General features: G+C 41.2%; 1 protein-coding gene across 1 annotated transcript; it reads right to left on the reverse strand.

The window, feature by feature from the left end:
- Positions 1–25: 25 nt before the first annotated feature.
- Positions 26–23,084, reverse strand: LOC139908688 (phospholipid-transporting ATPase ID). The gene is made up of 27 exons (XM_071895490.2): positions 22,984–23,084; positions 21,950–22,008; positions 21,557–21,670; positions 20,027–20,125; positions 19,442–19,503; positions 18,974–19,046; positions 18,619–18,689; positions 18,208–18,290; positions 17,297–17,455; positions 15,676–15,764; positions 14,744–14,937; positions 13,900–14,108; positions 13,475–13,518; positions 13,199–13,364; positions 12,343–12,531; positions 11,965–12,080; positions 11,346–11,510; positions 10,555–10,666; positions 9,029–9,134; positions 8,065–8,215; positions 6,509–6,692; positions 5,372–5,595; positions 4,743–4,826; positions 3,811–4,056; positions 3,031–3,169; positions 1,803–1,933; positions 26–292 (listed from the first exon to the last, which is right to left on the reverse strand). The coding sequence occupies exons 1-27, from the start codon at positions 23,036–23,038 to the stop codon at positions 26–28; spliced, it is 3,591 nt and encodes a 1,196-aa protein (XP_071751591.2). The 5' UTR covers positions 23,039–23,084.
- Between the last annotated feature and the right edge of the window lie 589 nt (positions 23,085–23,673).

Here is a 23,673-nt window from a genome sequence, read left to right on the forward strand (position 1 = left end):
ATGCAGGAGTATAAACTGCTGGCGGCTAAACGGTCTGCGGCTCCTCCGGCTCCTCGGTGATGGTGCGATAGAGCTGCGGCTGGCTCTGGGCCAGAGGAGAGTCCGTCTGGGGGAACAGGGCCGGCCGGCTCTTCAGCGGCCGCTTCAGCAGGAACCTGCCGGACGTCACCAGCTCGCCGTAACCCTGCGTGTGGGAGAAGGCGTAACCCGACCGCCGGGTGCTGATCCTCCGGGCAGGGGGGCGGCGGGGCGCGGGAGCCGGCACCGCCTCCTTTCGCACCTTGTGCCTCACCTGCAGGGAGGGAGGGGACAGGGACAGTTTTTTATGTTGTGTCATGTTATTTTGATGAATGTTGGAGCATGTGTTGCAAGACAAATTTCTCTGAGAACGGAGAATAAAATATTATCTTTTCTTTCTTATCTTATCTTATCTTATCTTATCGTATCTTATCATATCTTATGTCTCAAAGTTGTTGTTTTTTTTGTTTTTGTTTTACAACACACGTCTCCACATCACAATACTTTCTGAACACATATATGGCCATCTGTAGACTTGTTAATGTGAATATGATGCATATTTGCATATCATGTACAGTATATTACTATAAATTCACATACTTCTTCAGGTTTCACATATCTCTCCAATTGTTATATTCTGCATATATTAATAATATTTTCATAATGGTTCCGCTATTTTGTCTTGTATACTGGCAGTATATATTATATATATAAACATGCGTATGTAGTTTATAGCACATATTTCAATTTTAGTAATCTGTGTTTAGTGCATGCATGTACTTGTTTGTAATTATCTGAATGTGTGTATGTCTTTATTCACATGGCACCTTACTCATCTTTTGCAATCTCATAAATGTGTTTTGTTAGTTTGTACTAATCCTAAGAAAATAAAGATGTAAGTTAACAACGAAGTCTAACAGTGTGCGGTTGGATAATTTCTTTTTATGGACTGTCTTATTCCTGCGACCAACCTGCACCTGATCATAAGTGGCTGTGCACGGGCGTCTTGACGACTAATTCCCTGTGTTGTGTTAGTTGTTTGTAATCATTAAAAACTTAAAACATTAAAAAAAAAAGAACTGTAATGTAGCCAGGTGGAACTGGGAACACAAGTCAGGTGGCCTGTCGGACGTAGTGTAGGTGTGGCACCTGTCTTTCCTCACGTGTATTTCCGGGGGTTGGGACGGGCAAACTTTTCTCTTTGTTTGAGCCAGAGACAAGACGTGCGGATAGCGGGGCTCGTGCATTCCGTTTGCCTCAAAGGTGCTATCGGCCGGGCAGTCTCACGGAGGGTGGTGTGCATGAACCGGTGCTGCGCAGCGGCAGTTGTCCTAGCTGTTGGTCCCGGGTCCCTTGTAGCTCCAGAGACGGAAGCATAGTCTACCGTAGTGGGACTGTTGTTCATGTGTTGGTCACTGCTTTAGCCTACAGCTGCGCATGTTAGCTCTAGCTGGCGTTCATTGTAGCTTGTATTGATGCAGTTGACAGTGTTTGTGAACCTGTGGCACTGGTACACTTTAATATTGTGGAGCCAAGTTACTTTTGATGTCCAACTTGCCTCTTCAAGACCATAGTTTCTTCAAATTAACGGATTGTGAATAAAGATTATTTTTGTAAACTAATCCAGTGTCTGGCTGCTTACCTTTAAGAGGTCCAAGACCTGCTCAATATTGTTGTAAGGTCACAGTAAGATGAGATGAACTTGACTGATCCCCAAGGGGAAAAAGACACTTTGGATAAAACACCAAACGTGCTATGATGCAGTGTGTAATGTGTCGTCTCACCTTGTCGTTGATGGTGGGCCGCAGCTGAATGAGGATGAAGCGGAAAGCCACCACAGGCAGAGCACAGAGGATGGAGGTGAGGAGGATGGTCAGCCACACATTCGGCTGGTTCAGGGAGTTTCTTGCGGTGCCTGGTGTCCGCAAAGTACAAGAAACATCAGGTCAACAGTCAGAATCACAAAGCAAAAGGGGTTCACTGTTACAAAACCCTGTAGGATGTGTGCGGGAAGGGATTTAGTAGTCAGCCACACACATTAAACATGGTGAAACACAAAGGATGGATGAAAAAAAATGGAGATGGATAGACATGCATGGAGAGTCAGGGCCAAGCAGGAAAAACACACAAACCCCCTCACCTTATAGATTCCCCTCCAAACTATTTTTTAGAATATTGGTAAACCAAATTTTAACGTCTATTTTGCGTTATTGTCATTCTGTCATGGTGTTAGCCGGTCAGATGAATCCTGCAATCGCTTTTATGGCCCATGTGTGTCTGTGCAGAGGCAAAGTCATCTAAACTTGGCGAGAAAAGGCTTGAATTCAACATTGGAATTTTTTGTAATTGTATATTACAGAGAACATTAAATCACACATGAGAGGGATTCAATTTCAAGATAAAAACAATCTTCTTTCACTGACTGGTGTTACTTGTGGGCTGTTAAAGGCTAAATTGTGGTTTCACAGTATTTTATTGAATTAACTTGACTGTAGGTTATAGTAGAAATCAGCGGAGAGATTATAGATCGGCCCCAGTCCGTCTGTCCATCCGTCCCTCTGTCTGTCACACATAATATCTTGGAAGGCATTGATTGGATTCTGACGAAACTTCGGGGAATGATGTGTTTCATTGTTCCAAAATGACTGATGACTGATTGGCTATAATGTTTGTTTAATTGTCTGTACGTCACACAAAATATCTCAGATGCCACTAATCGGATTTTCACAAAACTTCAGGGAGTGATGCGTCTCATCGCTCCGTTCTTTGGCCTAAGGGGGGCGCTACAACGTTTGTTTACTTGTTACTGATTGGCCCAAGGCCTGCCTGCATCATTCGTGAGGGACGACTTGCTTACTTGTTGATAAATCCATGTAGTTAATTATGTACATCAAATTATTTTGCTTTGGTCAGTGGGAAAATGAACATGGATTTTCTCAGGAATGAACAGAACGAGCAGTGGAGGCACAGCAGCTGCCACTTTCCCTCCTTACATGAGCTGAATTTACTCACCGATGAAGGGGAATGAAGAGGTGAAAATGAGGAACATGCCGTTGCTGTACATGGTGAAGGTGATGGCGAAGTAGGCGGACAGGCTTCCCCACACAAAGAACTGGTTCACAGCCGTCCAGTAGTGGGTGTCCAGACACAGCTTTAAGAGACACACAACCACCTCAGTCTCACGTTTCACACTGGCTCTCTGTGTGTGTGTGTGTGTGTGTGTGTGTGTGTGTGTGTGTGTGTGTGTGTGTTAGTGTGTGAGTGTGTGTGTGTACATCAGGTTCAGAAAGTAATTGGTGAAAGGGGCATTGAAAGTTCAAAAAATTAAAAAATAAAAATAAGGAGGCAAGAAGTATCCTTTTTTTAGTTGAGTTGTCACAATTTTTGTGCGTGAGTGTGACTAATGTCCCCCGTAAGCCACCGTAGACAACAAAATGCCGACCAACACAAACCACTGCGTCCAAGAAAAATATAGCAACCAATATGATAAAAAAAACTCAAAAATTGAGGGGAGGAAGATGGACTGGATGTGAACAGAGAGGGGAAAACAGCACCATCCTCTTCTTTAAAGCAGTTTCCAGCAGTGGGAATGAAGTTAAAATAAATGTTAGTGGTACAAATTGAATGTTTATTTGCTAGTAAGCAAATGTATTATTTCATAGTTCAATAAAAGTTTCCTAAATGTCCCAAAAAATCAGATCAAGGCGGCAAAAGAATAACCTCTGAAAGAAAAAGTAAATTTCTGGTGTACATGTATGTTTCCAATATGTGCAGTGAGGTTTGTCTCCTCACCTGTATAGTGACGGCGATGAGCAGGCAGGTCTGCGCCAACAGAGCGAAGGACTGGTAGTCGACGATGTCTTTGCCGTCGTCGCGGACGGTGTCGTACATGGCGGCCCAGGGGATGAAGAAGAGGATGAGCGAGCTGTAGCAGCTGTGCATCATGCAGCGGACGAAGGCTTTCTTACTGAAGTACATGTTCAGCTGGCCGGGGGAGTAGAGCTGAGGATACTGGAAACTCCACCGGTCATTCACATCCTGCAGAGAGAGGGGGAGAGAGAAAGAGGGAGGGGGATGAGAGGGAGAGAGAGAGAGGGGGGGTGAGAGAGAGAGAGAGGGAGGGGGGTGAGAGGGGGAGAGAGAGAGAGAGAGAGTGAGAGAGAGAGTGAGAGAGAGAGAGAGAGAGAGAGAGAGAGGGAGGGGGGAGAGAGAGTGAGAGAGAGAGAGAGAGAGAGAGGGGGGAGAGAGAGTGAGAGTGAGAGAGAGAGAGGGGGGTACTGAATTCAGACTTTTTTTCTTGCAATTCTGACTTTATATCTTAGAATCTCATCCTCTAAAACTCACAATTCAGTCATTTTATTTATTTTATGAAGTGGCGGGAATGGGCTTCCATACCTTAATTTAATAATAACTTTATTCATAGAGCACTTTTCAAAACAAGGTTACAAAGTGCTTTACAAGAAAAGATCAAATCTGTACAGCTAAGAATAAAAACACAAACAGAAGCCAGAAGACACTCTTCATAAGTAGATTAAAAACAAGCAAATTAATCAAAAGCAATCCAGAAAAGTGAGTTGTTAAGACTGATCTAAAAGAGGAAACAGTACTGGCAGCCTGATCCAGTCCTCAGTCAGGTCGTTCCACAGAATAAATTATATGATATTAAACCAAAAACGTTGGATGTGAGTTTTAGAGCGGTGCAGTGTAACGACTCAACAGCTTACCTGGTCAAAGAGACTCATGCCAAGGACAGGAAGAGCCGTGTAAACCAGGTTGTACAAGGTGATGAACCACTCGTCATACACTGTCTGTGTGTAAGAACAACAAAAACAACATTCATCATGCAAATATACACAAAGGATATATACACCTATATGTATGTATGAATACTTGTACTGTAAACATATGACATTTGGTGGACACTTTTATCCAAAGTACCAAGTAAAGCTGCACTAGGCAACTGACGAATTGAAAAATGTACACTTTAATACCCAGAAATCCTGTAATGTGCTGTCAGTAAAGTGCAAAAACAAAACTTGCATGGAGCTGCTTTAATGTATACTTTATTTCATGTACTCTATGTATACTTATATATATGTTCTTTGTGCACTTTATCTAAGTTTTCCATTACATTACTTCTGAAGGAGTTCATCAATTTTACAAATAGTTTTCTTGAAGTGAAGTGAAACAGCATAACTGCATTATAAGCACATTGTAAGCATGTTATAACTATATCATTTTTCACATCATGCGTATTATAGCACATTATATTATGATATATAATCCTAATAATTAGACCTGTGTTCATCGCTTGCCGCCTCATAATACCTTTCTCCTCCCATGTGCCGCTCACCTGTGCAGAGAAGCCGCAGAAGAAGGCGTACCAGAAATGGACAAAGGTGAAGGTGAAGTTCTTGTAGAAGAAGTAGCGCAGGAACTTGCACATGCGCAGGTAGGACCAGCGGCCGTGGACCAGCAGGAGGCGCTGCAGGTAGCGGAACTGGGCAAAGGAGTAGTCGCTGGAGAGAACCGCCTGCATGCCCTCCTGACCGCTGATACCCACTCCGATATGAGCAGCTGGGGGGGGAGAGGCAGGTAGAGAGAGGGGGTTAACGTGTGTGTCGGAGGATTCACACACTCAGCAACAGTATTGTTCAGCATTTTCCAGGTCTACAGTTGTTCAGCATGTAGATCTATGGTAGAGATGTGCAAAAGTCAGTTTTTTCATGGATGACTAGCTGGTGGATGGTCTGAACTCCAGATCGACTAGCCGGTGTGTACAAAATATCAATCAAGTTCAATATTTTTATTGTCCCAAAGGGAAATTGGTTATGGGGTCAGGTAAACAAAAAGGTAAAAACAACATGGAACAGATACTGTAGATAAAAACCAAACACATCAAAAACATATAAGCAGCAGAATCCCTAAAATAAGATTTATCATTCATAAAGCAATCCAGTGCAAAAATGCAAAAGAGCAACATTTTATCACCTTATGAGCTGGTTAAGTGCCAAAATTCAACATAAGCTTATTGGGAAATGGGCAAAATATCAAAATAAAATAATTAAAAAAATAACTAACAACTAATATTCACCATAAAAACAAGCAGTTTTGGCTCATGAAAATGTATTTTGTCATGGGAATAGGCAATATCTATTTAAAATAATACTACACATGGCACAGCAGAGACTGGATATTCACTACTATTGCTGCTTTAGCGCTGTATCTGAAGGTGATAAATAAGAAACAGTTATATAATTTTTGAAAGATGGAAAAAGTTTAGTGCGAGACTATCCCAAAATGTTTTTCAACATTTATACATCCAAAAAACAGTAACGGCCTGCAAACAGACCTAAGAAACAATAAGGCTGAAACATTACAACGTACAAAAAAAAAATCAAGATAAAAATAAACACATCCGACACACATCCTCAACCAGTGGTCTAGTGTTTTCCAGCTCTGTGCCTCCTGTACTTTCAGCTGAGCTCACCCTTGATCATGCTGACGTCGTTCGCCCCGTCCCCGATGGCCAGAGTGACCGCCTGCTTGTACTTCTTCACCAGCTCGACCACCTGGGCCTTCTGCAGAGGGGTGACCCTGCAGCAGATCACCGTCTGACACATACAGGCCGTCCGCAGCAGCTCCAGCTGCAGCTCCTTCTCCAGGGCGAACGCCTGAGGTTGAGAGAGGAGGGAGGATTTTAGATTTTAGATTTTATTAGGAATTTGAAAGCACAACAACTCAAAGGAGTATCATGACACAAAATCCCAGAGGATAGCACTTAAAAGCATAACTAAAAACACTTATTTCCAAAGTGGTCCTCGATGGAACCAAAAACAAACACAATACATGGAAACAAACAAAGGAGGAGGATGGATGGATGGATGAAGGAGGATGGAGGGCAGTGGGGAGGGAGGGAGGGAGGGAGGGAGGGAGAGTGTGGTGTGGGAGGAGTACAGAGAAGGGAGAGATGATGAGAAAATGACTGTTATTCTGCTTTTTTCATATTGCTAATACCTTTTTACATAAATTATTACCAGTTAACAAGCAGCAGCTGCTTTGGAAAGGTGCTGCCTGGTGTGTTTTCACAGGCAGAGCAGAGCGCTTTCTGAAGCTGAGAACAGTTCAACTTTTTAGAGGAATGTACATGAGGTCGAGCGCTTTCTTTGTGAGCTGATCAATCAAAGATGAGGCGGTTACAGTATGTAGGCCAGTGACAGCACTGTTGCCACTGTTGTGACTTTGTTGCCAGATTTAGCAACTTTTCAGACGCCCCCCCAGGCAACTTTATTTCTCAAAAGTGACAGACTAGAGACAAATTTAGCTACTTTTTCAGACCATTGGGAAAACATTTAATGTGTTAACCCCAAACGCATTTGGTGACAAAATGATATGTCTGCCGTTGCAAAACACAGTGCAGTCCCCTCCTTCTGCTAAGAGTGAGGAGAGCAGGATTGGTGCAACAAATATTTTCATTATGCAAATTAGGATGTGACATCATCTGGTGACTTCTAACAACAATTTGAGCAGCCAGTAGCTTCTTTTCTTCAAAGAGAGTTGGCAACACTGGCTGACACTCAACAACAACCAGAAAGAAAATGTATTTCTTGTATGTATCTATTTGTTTATTTAACAGGGAGAATGCAATTTGACATTATTACAAACTGACATGTGAAACATATGCAATGTGTACAAGGGTTTCTAGCTAAAGCTAATTTGCAACCGCTGTCGCTGGTTAGGCTTTAAACAAATAAAAAGTACATACATTAATATTTAAAACATACACTAAAAACACGTGCAAAACAACAAATATGGAGAAATTAGCAGTAGAAAAGTTGGTAGTAGCTGTTTCTCTGATTGTAAAGAGTCAGTATGGAGCACATTGGGTGTGTTGTCGGAGTTTCTGCTACCCTTAGAGGCAGAACAGAGACAGAAAGAGAAGATAGGTGATGACAAAAAGCAACAAGATGGAGACTGGAAGGGTGACAAATAGTGAGTTGATTCAGCAGTTAAAAATGGTAATATGTGTGGAAAAAGCCTTCTTACCAGACTGTGCCCATTTATAACCAGGCCGTATTCTCCATCCACCTTCTCATCGTCCACAGTCGTTGTCTTCAGACGCCAGAACAGGCCGGCTCGGGCCTCCATCACAGTCGCCTCCTCCGGTGCTTCTGGACACATTTTCCTTCTTGCACTCCTGAACGCAGGAGGGGGGGGGCGGGGGAGACGGTTGGGTGGCTTGTTAATAAGGCATGAAACTGTCTTTTACGTCAGCCGGCCACAGGCGCTAGTTCATTCAGAATTTAAATCATTATCTGCCAAAGTAGTTTTTGAAAACGACTGATTGAAGATGAGACGGCTTACCTGCCAAAGTGTCTGGTAGAACTGACAGCCAGTATTAACTTGCCAATAACAGTTTAATGAGTTTAAAAATAGACTTTAATTAGTCCTTCCGCTTTCCTGTGGCAGTTTTGCAGCAGATATTTTAGGTCTCATTCAGCAGCCTTCTCCTAAAAATCCCCCTACCTCTTTCTTAAAGCTGCACTATGTAAGCAAAGTGGCGCTGCAACAGAGAAAAGCATCCCATCCTCCCTAAGTGAGATGCTGGACATTCACTCTATTTGTCCAAATGAAATTCTGGTGTTGGGTATACGGACAATGGTGGGAATAACAAATCAAAACTTCACTTGCTCCTGCAGCATCAAGTGAAAATTATACTACAAAACACATCATATTCACACAATACAGAGGCCCAAAGGCTGATTTGTGTCTAAGCGTTAATTTGACCGTTACATTGTGTCATATACCATTATGGCTAATTTTAGACTCAACTAATTTCTTGCATGCTCAATCAGACCCAGAAAGCAGTAAAGCATTCTGGCATTTTCAGTATCTGGATGTAGGGAGGGTTACCTACTAAACCATTTTAAATTCAGTACACTGTGATGGCCTCTGACCAGCAGGTGCTACAGTTCATGTGTTGCCGCTCGGTTGTGTCTGCTGGACTTACTGCAGCTCCTCTCTCACTCCCTCTGCTGTGTTCGCCGCCACAACAAAGATGTCCTTCATCTCCTCTCTCAGCATGTTGCAGGAATAGCCGATGTTCTCCGCCGTTTCTGTCTCAAAACATCAATAAGTGCTGTTTATGTGGCACAGTTCATCTGTAAAGCCTATAAAACATCCACTTTGTTTGTGTGACACCTGAGTTTATTCGTAACGGGATGTATGGATGTGTCTTGTAAGCCCATGTAGGCTGACACATCAATAAAATAGAATGAGATATCAATATGTTTCAGATCAGATAGTGGCAAGTGGTAAAAAGACAGATATACAATACAGAGGCCAGCCAAGGAATTGGGCATTTACAGCTAGCTAGCAAGCACTGCTACCAGTCTCTGGCTGTTAAAAACCCCATGAAGAGACATGGAGAGCGATTTGCTTCAGTGTATTGATGTATTTCTGAATGAAACAGAAAGTTAGGCATCAGCGGGAGGGGCTTATTTGAATATTAATGAGATATTGAGGAAGAGGACGTGTCAACGTGTCCAGGTTTCAAGGTGAAGCGCAGCCAAAAAACACACTCCTTCGTCCATGTTGCAGCTGAACTGAGCTGCATGCTAGGTAAAAACAGCAGGGGGTGCGGGGAATAATTCCAACGGTTATCAAAATTTCATTGGATGAAGTTTTTGTCTCCGCCCCCGAGTGCAGGATGAGTCATCAACTGAAATGTGCTGTTCACCAGAAAGAGACGGTCTGATCATTTTGATATAAAATTTCTACAAATAACATTTTTTTGTCAGTTCTTTGGCCTGTATTGGTGAATAGGTGAACACTAAGTTGAGCAATATCGGCAAAAAGGTAAAAAAAAAAAAAAAAAAAGTAGTAATTTTTAAGTAATTTTTCATTTCATGGTGTCTTTGACAAAGTTGGTAATTGTTACCATTTTACAATTTTTGACAGTCAATTAGGTAAAAGCGAGGAATGGCATCATGATAGGCTAAGAAAAATACCAAATAGATGTGATTCATTGGTGTATAATCTCACCCATCTGAAAATGTGTGGTTTGAATGGGAAAATAGTATGGAATGAGTGTGTATCCTGCTTGCATGTTTTTCCTGCTTTGCCGCCTCATTGTTCCATGTGTATCTATGTATGAAATGACACATTCTCTCTTAGTCTCTTTCAGAGTGTTAAATTATTGATGCATTAACCTGTAAGAAGTATTTTAATGTTGTCGGTCTAACTGCTCCATATACTGTTGGGGAGTTTAAACTCTAACAATGCAACATATTTTATGAGCTTATTGTATGTTTTGCATGAAAACCTTATTCTGCAAAGTAACTAGTAACTACAGCCGTCACATAAATGTAGTGGAGGAAAAAGTACAAGATTTCCATCTGAAGTGTAGTGGAGTAAAAGTATAAAGTCTCACAAAATGGAAATACTCAAGTAAAATGTACTTAGTTCCTTTCCACCTCTGAGTGTGTGTATGTGTGTCCTTGTGCATCTCTCTCCATGTATGTATGTGACACTCACCCTGTTTATCTCCAGTCAGCACCCAGATTTTGATGTCAGCTTTAGCCAGCTGCTCGATGGTCTGGGGGACGCCGTCCTGCAGCTTGTCCTCCACAGCTGTTGCTCCCAGCAGCTAAAGACACACAGCACAGGGTGGAAATACAAAGAGGAATTCATCTGAGCGATATGCATGAGCAACACTACCAGCAAAAAGCAACCAAGTCAGCCACAGGATCAAAATCCTCTTCAAATGTTTCCCACAAATAAAATGTTTCTATATGATTAAAGCAACAGCGGTGAGGCAATGCCTTACGCAAAGTTGCCCATCACAGTTTGCCAAAAAGTTTCCCTTTGTATCACAGCCAGAAGTAAAATCCACATGAATACTAACACATGATTATTAAACAAATAGCCATGCTATGCTTTTTTAAAATATATGTGCTGTTTCTCGGAGTCAGTGCTACATGAATTTCCCTTTTTGGGATAATAAAGTTTAACTTGAACTTGAAAGTTTATTTGGTTCTACTGTCTGTGTATTAGATCTTTCTTTTGGTCTGTTTTATCATTTCTTGTCTTTTTGTTTGTTGATATTATTTTTTTTTTTCGCTCATTATTCACTGTGCTCCACCTGTAAGCGTACTGGAAACAAGTGGTATGGCTTTAATGTGTTTTGTTGCAGGATATATATTAATTTATTTTCCAAGCAATCAAACAAACGACATACCAACTAACTAACCAGTCAGTTAATCAGTCAATCAACCTATCAGTCATGTAAAAAGAAGCTGATTGAGGTATTAGCTGTGTGAACCGACCTGCAGGTCTCTCTCTATCTCCTCGTACAGTTCATCCAGCCTCTCCTCTCGTCCGTCCATGGCGGTGCTGGCTTCATGGTGCCGTTTCCTCCAGTCCTCCATGTAGCTCTCATCCAGGTCCTTATAGGCCAGAGCCAGCGTGCGGAGTCCGTCTCCGGCGTACTCCTGTTTCCGTTTACATAGTTTGGAGTAGTTAACCACACACACACACACACACACTGAGAACTTGTGCATACATGTTTGTCTTATATTGACATTCATATCGGGAAAAAAACAATCTCCAATCAACAATCGCCAGGGTTGAACTGAACTGAATTGAGAATGCATGGTAAATTCCTATTATTACTATTCCTTTTATTTTGAGCACTTTATAACTTTTTGATAAATGCTATACAAATAAACTTAATTATTATTATTATTATTATTATTATTACGTGTAATCTCAATATGTGGTAAGAAAAAAACAACAAAAAACATGGAATTTCATAGAATTTCACAGAATTAAATTCAACTTCCTTCAATTCCTGTTTCCTGTAGGTTTTAAATTCCAGTTCCTCAATTGAATTGTAATTGATGAGTTCATTCCTGAATCGCCCCCTGAACCCGGCTCTTCACTCACGTTGAGGTGTCTGGTGGTGACTTCCATCAGTTTACTGCAGGAGGGGTGGAGTCTCTCGTAGACGATGGTGTCGGCTCCTTTGCAGAACAGAGTCAGCTTTCCCTCCGGGCTGCGCACTGCAGACCAGATTGAAAGTCACTTTGAGTCGTGATGTTAGATTTAAGAACTTAATTGTTCATAAAATGATAATGCTTATGTTGGTTCCAGGAACCTTTATTTGTATCTGTACAACATTAAATAACCACTAAAAATACACCTTACATGATTTCTGGGTATTGAAGTTTTGATTTTTCAAGCAGTAACCTCTTGCTGCCTACATGCAAAGTTGGCACAGCTGTAACAAACTTATAAATGTCCCTCAGCTCTGCTTTCTCTCACCTATGACTGACATCCTCTTGCGGACGTTGTTGAAGTCCAGAACAGCCAGCAGGTCGTAGGTCACCTGTCGGCCCATCTCCACCACCATGATGGTCTCCGGCGTGCGAGAGCGGAACACAAACCCAAAGTTTCTGGCTGCCGTCACCAGAGCGCCTTCATCAGGTGACTGGGCCTGATAGTAAAGCTCTCCTGCCAGGAGGAGAGGAGAGGGGGGGGAGAGGGGGAGGAGAGAAAAGGAGAAGAGAGGAGAGGAGACAAGGAGTAGAGAAGAGGACGGGAAGAGGAGAGGACGGGAAGAGGAGAGGAGAGGAGAGGAGACAAGGAGGAGAAGAGAAGAAACAAGGAAGAGAGGAGAGGAGGGGAGAGGAGAGGAGAGGAGAAAAGAAAGAGAGAGGAGAGGAGACAAGGAGGAGAGGAGAAGAAACAAGGAAGAGAGGAGAGGAGGAGAGAGGAGAGGAGAGGAGAGGAGAGGAGAAAAGAGAGAGAGGAGAGGAGAGGAAACAAGGAAGAGAGGAGAGGAGGAGAGAGGAGAGGAGAGGAGAGGAAAGGAGAAAAGAGAGAGAGGAGAGGAAACAAGGAGGAGATGAGAGGAAAGCAGAGGAGAGGAGACAAGGAGGAGAGGAGAAGAAATAAGGAAGAGAGGAGAGGAGAAAAGGAGGAGAGGAGAGGAGAGGAGATATCGAGGAAAGGAGAGGAGACAAGGAGGAGAGGAAACAAGGAAGAGAGGAGAGGAGACAAGGAGGACAAAGCACTTTGTAAACTCTGTTTTTAAAGGTGCTATATAAATAAAGTCATCATTATTATTTTGCAGCCACTTGTCATGCAGTAATAAAGACGTCCATTAGATGACGCTCACCCTCTTTCTTCTCCTCAGGCATGACAGTGTGGCACAGGGCCAGCAAGCGAAAGAAGGCCTGTGCCTCCAGATTTCCCTCTCTCACCGTCTCCACAAGACCGTGATCATGGAAGATGAACTTTGGATCAGCCAGCTCGTTCCAGGAGAAGTCCACTCTCTCTGTCTTCTGCGCAGGAGGAGTTAGGAGAAACAAGAGGAAGGAGTTTATTAACTGACACACACTTCTGTCAAATTAACAAAAACGTATAATCATGTATCACAGTGTTCTCCTCTCACCTCCGTTATTTCCACCCTTTCTCCAGAAAAGTCGAACAACTCCCCTGGATAACAGAGAAACGACACTCCGAAATCAGTCAGTAAGTTCAGCATTCAGCAGTTTTATGCCAGTGGGTCTCAACCTGGGGGTCAGGACGCCCCAGGGGGTCGAAAGATAATTTTTGGTGGTCACAATATGATTTATAGGATAGGAAAAAAGCATATTTCTCCTATAAAAATTCATTATCATGTCTATTTTTTCAGATTTTTCTCTTAATTTTTTCTTTTTTCTTGTGAAATACTGAGTAGTTTTGAGCCTCTAGGCCTCCTCTCATAATCAAATAAAGGCAAAATCATGCTTTGCTTCTTCTTTGCTTCATTTTATGGGGTCACAAGCCAAAAAGGTTGAGAACCGCTGTCTTACACATATAAGCAGAGCTTCTCACCGTATGACTTTCCGTTGATGGAGCACTTGTTGAAGCTCATGATGTTCTGCGTCAGCGTGCCGGTCTTGTCGCTGAAGATGTACTTGATCTGGCCCAGCTCCTCGTTCAGGGTGGTGGTCCTGGCCTGGGCCGGCGTGTCGTTCTTGGGGTAATACATCTTCCTGTCCCAGTCTATGTAGAAGCTGTTGCCCAGGCGGATGATTTCCACACTGACATCAACACACACAGAGAGATGAGATGGAGGAGTGTGACGAATGTGGGAGACAAAAAAAGAACAGCAGAGGAGAGGAAAGAAAGGTCCAAAAACACTAGTGAACTATTCACACACATAACAGACAGAGAGACATACAGACTGAAATGAGATGTAATCTGTTAAACTACAGCTCCCTCAGTTCCATTATTGCTGTGCATTTTTAGACAGGAGATACGGGAGATTATCAGTTATTATTCTGAAAATCTGAAAGAAAAAAGAGCACTGGTTTGTAAATGTTTCATTTTTTTTTAGGATGTAACTAAATTCAACAATGACATTAAATATGCAGTCAAGGCCTCGTGACCAACAGGTTTTTCTGGTAGCAATAGCATCAGCTACAGTATGTCATTTTGTTTTACTGGTGATTTATGATGTAATTCCATAAAAAGGGAGCTGTAATTTAAAGTGCAATGAAGTTTAAAAAAAAAAAAAACACAAAAAGACAGAAAAGATTTTTCTAAACTACATTACATAACGAAGACTAGTATAAAAACAGGTCCTCAGCTTAATGATATCCTTGATTTTCTTGTGCTTTTAAAATGTCCACACAAATAATGAAATCCTGCAGCTCAGGGAACATCATGCTCTCACCTGACGTAGAGCGAGATGGGCACCACAGTGTTGAGGATGATGACGTAGGACCAGAAGGTGAGGAAGGCGGAGAAGGCGGCGTTCACCCCGGGAGGACGAGGGAGGAAGGCGGTGAACACCGAGCCCTCCTTCACTTCCCAGATAGCGTTACCGACGGCCAGGATGGCGCACATGCAAGCCAGGAAGCCGAAGATCTGAGGAGGGACAGGAATGAGGAAGGTTAGGGATAGATAAAGGTGTCTCACCTCATTTATATCCTTAGTATGTAAAGAGTTTCATTCCACTGGAGGTATTAAAGATTTTAAAAACCAGTCTGCTTCTACAAAATGATTCCTTGCATGAAGGTAATGCACATTATGGGTTTCTATTAATGTTATGAGTCGTCTTAAAGGTGCATTAAATAATCTCTATGACTTCGGTCGACCTGTATCGATGACCAGTAGGAATGGCAACAACCTTGAATGATGTTGGCTTGTAATTGACAGAAATAATAAAGTCTAATTTTCACCATGAAGAGGAGTAGGGTAGCTAATTAAAGCAGAGATCCAATAGAAACGGCTAATGAAGGGGTGATAAGCAGGGGTGTAAAGAGTACTAAAACATCCTACTCAAGTAGAAGTACTCTTACTTTGGTGAAATTTTATTTAAGTAGAAGTAATCGTTAAGTCACTGGTATTGATCAACAACCCTATCAACCATCTGCAGATATATTATGGTCATTTTGTGCTATAAGACTTGTACTTACTGCCCCTTTAAGACCATTGCTAACAAAATCCTTTGAGAATAGAATCACCTGTGTGTTTGAAATACTGACTGATGAATTACAGTTGGTATGTCAGGGTCACTCTGATTATTCTGCTGAAGCATGTGTGTGTGTGTGTGTGTGTGTGTTGGGGGGGGGGGGGGGGGGGGGGCATGCACATTAGACTCACACACAACACAAGCACGTTCATAAGGTGATCAATGCTGGTCCGTTTGAATATCGTCTTTCCACAGTTCTGCATCAGCTTGGTGTCAGGACCTGGAAAGGTTGAGTCTCATTCAGATTCAGTTCTGTGCACTGAGAGTTGAAACACAGAGAATCATGCAGGTGGCTACAGGAGGAGTCTGCAGGACCTGAAACCTTTTTTTGTTGAAGCCTGGATGCTTTAACACTGTCATCAATCTGTGTTCAATGCATTCCAGGAGTTATTTTGTCATGAAGCGTTGTAATGTACCCACTTTCTCTCAACCTGCCTGAATTTCTACTTCAGTTAGTGATGTCCTACATTTCCCAGAATGCCTTTTGAACAAAACCCGGAGAAAAAGGGTATGAACTTGTTTTTCAATCAGATTAGGGCATATGGCATATAAATATATCTATAGCTAGTCCCCCATAACTATTTACCACGCCCCTTACTGAAAACGCAACCTGTCTTGTTGCTGCATTGCATTCTGGTCTATTGAGGCAACTGTCAGTAGAGAAACTGGTCTCTCTCCTCTTCTACAATGGATTTCTCCCTGTATGATTGTTGGACGTCTCTTGGTGCAAAATGGCGGCTCTAGAAAGAAGCCCTCGCTCTTTGATTCTGAGGGACTGACACCAAAACCTGATGTTTACTTGATGTTTTAGTAGCCTGGTAAGACCATCCTGATCACGTGACCTCACATTCTGTTTCGCTCCACGGGTCTGGACTTCTAGCCGCCCACATCGATTTCCTGAAATTACAATGTAACCGGGCCAATCAGGGACTGCGTCGTAGTTGATGACGTAACCGGGACAATCAGGGACTGCGTCGTAGTTGATGACGTGAAATACAGGCCGCTGCGTCTCCCGAAGCAACGAGCGGTAACGTTAACGTTAGTAGAGTAAACACAGCCATAAGTGCAGTTATTGCAGAAATAGACTCAATAACAACAATTAAACAAGAACAAGAGTATGCACTAGCGGAGTTTCTCGGCGGAAAAGACGTTTTCGCCATTCTTCCGACTGGATTTGAATTTGGATTCGCTGATTGGCTGAAGGAGTTTGTCTGTCAAGGCAAGTACTCCCGCCCACTGAAATCGATGTGGGCGGCTAGAAGTCCAGACTGATCCGTGGAGCGAAACAGAATGTGAGGTCACGTGATCAGGATGGTCTTACCAGGCTAATGTTTTAGATGGTGGAACATTTTCTGCTATCCAACTCCAGTGTAGCTGCTGGAAATATCTCAACTTGAGGTCACGTTGTCTATGTTTGGCCAGTTATCAGCGGGAATAACAACGAAACAACAACAAAATGGACTCCGAAATGCAAGTTATATTTCCAATGGCTGTTTTTTTAAGTCTTAGTGTTTTAGGATGGGTTTTCCCTTTAACCAGCTGAATAGGCTGGTGCATTCAGAATTTCACTAAACAATAATTTCTTATCAATCAAAAGTCCAAAGTTAGCATATGAGAGGCTAATTGAATACAGGTTGGGTAAGTGGGTAACAGAATTACTAGAAGCTAGTAGCTAGTAGCCAGTTGCTTTAATATAATAATAATTGATAATATTGATTACAAGCATTTCCATTCACCACACAGTGAGTTTACCTCCAAAGACGACCAGGCCGAAGCACCACTCGGTGTTCCTCAGGGTGCAGCCTCTCAGCAGCACCTTGTCGTTGTCCAGTGAGTGGGTTTGTCCGTTCACAGTCAGGGTTCCTTTGAATTTGTCCAGGCGGTTGTTGGGAGGCTCACAGCGCACCTCACCTGGGACACAGATAGGTCCGGTGTCAGTGAAACAGTAAAAAATAATTCAACAGTTTAGGAAAAACTAAGGTGTCTATGGGAAAATCATACTTTTGATATGTTCAGGCATAAAAATCCAGGTCCAGGTGTGACTGTCACTCGCCTGATTGGTTGAGTTAAACCTCAAGGGGCGGAGCCAAAGAGCCACCTGATTGGCAAAGAAAATGGCAATAACTTTTTTTTATTCATCCATGATCATGGCATTCATGATGTTGGAAGGTCAGCAGCTAGCTAACTAGCTCACCTAGATAGCTATAGGTTAGTATGGCTAGTTTGAACTTGGAAGGTCAGCTAGCTAACTAGCTAACCTAGATAACTTTTTGTAGGTAGTAGCAGAGCGCTAGGCGTCAAAATACTAGCTTCCTCCTCTCTTACATATTTTCTTTTTCACTGGTCTTCAGTCTAATGTTACTTAGCCAGAAAAAACTGTAGTTCTTGGCTCCGCCCACTGAGGTTTAAATCAACCAATCAGATTATTTCTGCTTCCAATAAATGTTTGTAGCTAAAACTGAAATCTGCAGTAAAACAGGTAAATACAACAGAAATGAAATAGGTAAATAAGTCGCAATATCTAGACCAAAAATTAAATATAAATGTAAATGAAAACTTTTTTTTTTCCCAAAATGGTGGCTGGTGGAGAAAATGAACAGATTACATGAAAACTCAGGGTATCTCCTTAATGATATAGCAGCCACTTTCTTTCACTCTCTCACCATTGAAGCCAGCCAGAGCCTCGATGCTGTCACCCATCTCTCCAGTTACAGTCAGCGCCTGTTTCACCTTCAGATTGGTTTCACTGGGGGAGAACAAGAGGACATGAGAAGGATGCAACTGAAGGGAAATACAAGACAGTGTGAGACATTACCCATCAGGCATGCAGACACACACACACACACACACACACACACGCGGGAATCTGCATGAATGCTTGGCTATGAAAACACTTGGGTATGCACATATACACTTAAGCCAGATATATGTTGTTGGTCAAATTTATTACCCATCTAATTAAGCAGGCTAGAAATACATACCCAATTAATTATGTACAGTAGATATACATACCCATCTAATTAAGCAGACCAGATATATTTACCCATCTAATTAACTAGACCAGATATACATACCCATCTAATTCAGCTGTTTCTATGTAGATCAGATTGAGAGGCTCACTGCTGGACAACAACAGAAGGTCCGCCTAAAAAAATGAAAGTATGATGAGAATTGAAAATATTTGACACATTGGGAGATGATGTAGCAATGACCTGCGCTATGTAGAAACTATATATGATAAGATGAGATAAACTTTATTGTCACCTATGGGAACTTGGACTCAGTTGGACTCAGTGTTGTTGTTTTTTATCATTAAAAAGCATTAAAATCAATATACTGCACAGCAATATACATATAAGATGCCATGATACATATAGATCACTCCCAAAAACTTAATTGACACGATAAGAAACAAATCTCCATTCTTACTGTGACAAATTGATTGTTCTCCAGTTTGATGATGTCTCCGACTTGAACATTCATCCATTTTTCACTTCTCAGTCTGGTGGAAACAGAAATACATAAAACACATGAAACAGCTTAGCAAAGTACAACATGACGCCACCCAGTGCAACATAGCATAACATAGCATAGCATAGCATAGTATAGCATAACATAACATAACATAGCATAGCTTAACAAAGCATAACATAGCATAGCATAGAATAGCATAGCATAGCATAGCATAACATAGCATAGCTTAACAAAGCATAACATAGCATAGCATAGCATAGCATAACATAGCATAGCTTAACAAAGCATAACATAGCATAGGATAGCATAGTTTAGCTTAGCATAACATAGCATAGCATAGCATAACATAACATAGCATAGTTTAATTTATAGTTGTATTCAGTATGCCACATCTTCAATCACACTGGAGGAAAAAAGACTCACTCTCCATCGATGAGGACATCCACCCGGCGGTTATTCACCTGCTTGTCGCTTTTGTGCCTGTTCTGCACAGTTGAGACAGGACAAAGGAGAGAGACAAAACATGGCACTTGTTTTAGATTTTACATTTGGATGAAATTACAGGAACAAAAACAAATTTAAATGTTGAAAAAATTAAGTCTAGACTGAAAATAATGATGAATTGACGATTAGATCATGAGGAATAACATAATATAAGGATTTGTGTCTAATCATTATTCAACTGATTTTTTTTTTGTTCCCCCCTTGTTTATTTGTCTTTTCTTGTCGTATCCTTGTATGGAGTTTTTCGTTCATTTCTATCTCTGTAATTGTTAAAAAATTGTCTGTAAAAAAAAATGTAAAAAATTACAGGTTTGCTCTTAATTCCCTTGTTTCCTGCTTAATGTTCATCATAATCATCATAATCATCAATATTTAATGTTGGCTGGGCTGGCCTAGTCAGTAGGCATGAACAATGACATATGTGAATATTAAAATTGGGTTCCACTTTAACTATTTTGACTTTACAAACTGTATCTTATCCATTTAGCTGTGTTTTAAACTTACTATATCATCGCTGGCATCCTTGACTGCGGTTATAGAGAGAACCAAGAGCAGAGGGACAGCCGTGGTGAACCAGGAGAGAGAGGAGATGGCTGGGATTAACTGTCAACAGAACACACACACACACACACACACACATATTTTTGAAATGCCTCATTTGCATCCATTGGATGAAATTATACACATGAATCACATATTCTAGAGACTAAACAGGGTCAAAGGACATTTAAGAAAACAAAAAGCATCGTCTCCATCAGCTATTACTGTCGGGGGGACTGAACAGATTTTTCCTTCTTGTTTGGACAGTAGTTAAATAAAACTGTAATATGACGGCTTCCAACACAAAATCTGCAAAAGCGTCCAGTGCTGCCACATCAGAACAATCAGTTTCCAAACCCATGACCTCTGATATTTGCAGCTACGTGTTGGTGTGAAAAGGATTATTGCAAAAAAATAAATCTAAAAGTCACTCTACTTCAAGAATAGAAAATGCTCTGTGTTCTTCACTGACAACAAATACATACGAGTAAAGTACCATTCAAACATGTGAAGGTTATTTATAGATATACATAATGGTAACTCCTGTCTGACAGTTGTAGCAACAAAATGAGCAACACAATCATGTCTTGCAGTACAGAGGCCTTTTTAGTCACAGTCATTCACATCATGTGCAACAGATGCTAGATGTTGAACAAGATGCAGAACACAGTGGAGAAGGTGACTGTCATGATACCATAAAGCCAGCTCGGACATATTTGGTAACACTTGTAATCTCGCTTTAAATTTAACACTGTGTTATTTTTATTTGAAGTTTTTATGCTTATATTGTTTTATGTTGTGCGTCTGTAACCTTTATGTCTGTCACTGATGCTGCTTTTCTTGGCCAGATCTTGTATTTCAGTGAGGCTTTCCTGGTTAAATAATGGTGAAATTAATATAATTTAAAGAGTAGGAATCATGAGGTTTCTAACTCTGGATAATTGTAAACCTCTGCCGTCACCCTGCACTTTAATAGCACAAATATGCAAAATGGACAACTGCTAATCTGGTAATCTGTCCTGTCTTGTCTCTTTTTGTTATGTGATTTGTGTATTCTATGTCTCGTTTTTAATGTTGTTTTTACCTTTTAATTGTGGCCTTTAAATTGCCCCATGTGGGATAAAGAAAGTTGAATTGAATTGAATTAAACTGATTTGAATTGAATTGAACACATCTCATCCAATCACAATGCATGGTTGGAAACAACTGTGGTATATTAAATTGTACACACTGCATATATGAGGTCTACTGTAGGTGTGTGTTTACTTATCTACTCTAAGCCCAACGGTATCAAAGATAACATACAACGTTATCTAGCTGCTATCATGACACGCCATCACATTCGATCATTATCACACGTGTCTTCAAATGATTATCAGTAAAAACTCCCCAACTGGATACTGCAGGTGCACAAAGGCGAACACCCCAGGCGACAACATGAGTGTAGACAAACATGGCGGCATTAGAGAAGGTAAGGCAGAAGAAAATATCTACCTGAAGGACGAAGAGGAAGAGGAAGTAGGCGTTGGCCAGCCGCTGGAACTGCTCAAAGAGGTTGAGCGGCAGGAAGGTGAAAATGTTGTATTTGGAGGTCTTGATGGCATTGTTCTGAAGCAGAGGAGGGAGATAGATCAATATGACAAGCACTGATCAATCATACATACAGTATACTGTTCCAATAGGATACAACACTGTTTACTGTCTTGAGGGGAATTCAGTTTTCAAGGACCATCAGGGACACAAGTGGACAACCTGCCACACTTTTACTATTTCTAACTACAAGGGATTAAGAATTATGAGGAAAAACAACAAAAAAGTGATTCTCCTGTCTCTGTTTTCCATTACAAATACACACAGAAAAACTTGTTTGTTTGTTGTTGTACTTACAGCGTAGCGGTAGGACAGGTTGAAGGGTCTGTTATTAGCGTGCAGGTGTCTCTCCTCCTCTGTGGGAGTCAATACAGAAGAAACAGTAAGATTCAGAGCAGAGGGACAGATATGTTACAGCATGAGGATGAATGTGTCGCAATCAGTGTCACTTTAATTGATGTGCAAAAATTTGGAAAGATATTGGCGCAGTTACATTTTGACCAACTACAAGGTAGCCTACATATTGACGAACATGATTAAGGACAAGGGTAACACTTTACAATACGGTACACAAATCCTGACCAAGGAACAAATAAGGATCTTTACCTTTCCATTGGTTACATTTTTTGTGCCCCCTCAAGTAAAGTAGTGCATCACCCTAACCTAAATGGTAACTAATGGAAAGGTAATCATGAAGTAATGATGCATTACCAGTAACCACTCAGTATGATGCACCAGGTTACTTGAGGGGGACACAAAAATATGAACTAATATGGAGGAAATAATGAAGTAATGATTTGTTATTGTTTACATGCCATTTAGCACCTTATTCAGAGCTAATCAGGAACGATTCATTAAGTAAGAGGTCATTATGTGGATTTATAGATATCCAGGTACTAATCATGAGATACTGGTTCATTAACATGGTATCTAACAGTCTGATGTTAAGTAACTTATCATTATTTACTGTATAGTACTTGTTAACTATTCGTTAACTAGCAGTTTGTTCCTGATTTATTCCTTGTTTGTTCCTCAGTAACTCAGTAAAGATTTTTTGTGTTACCAGCAGGACCAAGAGGGCCTAATAATAATATAATAATGATAATAATAATAAACTTTATTTATACAGCACTTTTCGAAAACAGAGTTTGAAGTGCTTTACAGAGAAATATAACACGATAAAAGACATAAAAATAAATTAATAGATACAAATAAAAATAAAAATAAAAGGATGGTATATGGTAAAGGGACAGTGCAAGACATACTAAGACACACTACATCCATTTATACACTCAACATTCAATATAAAGTCTGGACGCCCGGGGTCTCACCTTGTCCTTCCTGTTTCCCACACAGTTGGCTAAAGTATGACAATAGCGATCCCATCTTTAGCTCAGTTTTTCCATATTTTACACCTAGAAAAAGAGCAGGGTTGAGTAGATATTACGGCGTAACGTAGAGCCACAGAAGCATTAAATTAACTGTTTGACAGACTAAAGCAGGACAGCAGTTGAAAGGGGAAACTGTGGCAGAGTGAGGGGAACCAGTTTATTTATGGAACCACATACAGGTGTGCTTCAGTGTTTAGAGTCGATTTAAATATCTGGGCATTAGCAGAGGAAGTAGACTTGCCCTTTTACCAACAACATGACATATCTCCTATTTATGAGTGCACAAAATATTAGGAATACCTGCTGAAAACAGACTGACCACATGAATCCAGGGGGAAAACTATAATCGCTTATTGATTTCACCGATTAAATCCACTTCAGCGATGAAGGGGAGATGCAGATGAGGGACAGGAGACAGACTGAAGAAGGATTTTTAAGCCTGGAGATGGCACAAATCTGTTTGATTCAATATTAGGGAGGTGGCTCTAGTGTTTTATACACTCCAGTAAAGGCAAAGTCAAATCAGTGACAAGTTGGACTGGTCACACCCCGGTTCAGATTGTGTTGCGATTGGTGAATATAATGATCCTGGTGACCGTCATTAAACTTTTCGGTGAGAATAATTTTCCT

Source organism: Centroberyx gerrardi, chromosome 2 (assembly GCF_048128805.1).
Source record: "Centroberyx gerrardi isolate f3 chromosome 2, fCenGer3.hap1.cur.20231027, whole genome shotgun sequence".
Lineage (NCBI taxonomy): Eukaryota > Metazoa > Chordata > Actinopteri > Beryciformes > Berycidae > Centroberyx > Centroberyx gerrardi.

Bases quoted from the DNA above. Each gene is read 5' to 3' on its own strand.
- LOC139908688 (XM_071895490.2), bottom strand. From the start codon at position 23,038: ATGGGATCGCTATTGTCATACTTTAGCCAACTGTGTGGGAAACAGGAA. The intron at 18,690-18,973 runs GTAAGAATGGAG...TCATTTTTTTAG, and splicing joins AGAACAATCAATTTGTCACA to GCGGACCTTCTGTTGTTGTC. The intron at 6,693-8,064 runs GTAAGAAGGCTT...TCTCAACCTCAG, and splicing joins TTATAAATGGGCACAGTCTG to GCGTTCGCCCTGGAGAAGGA.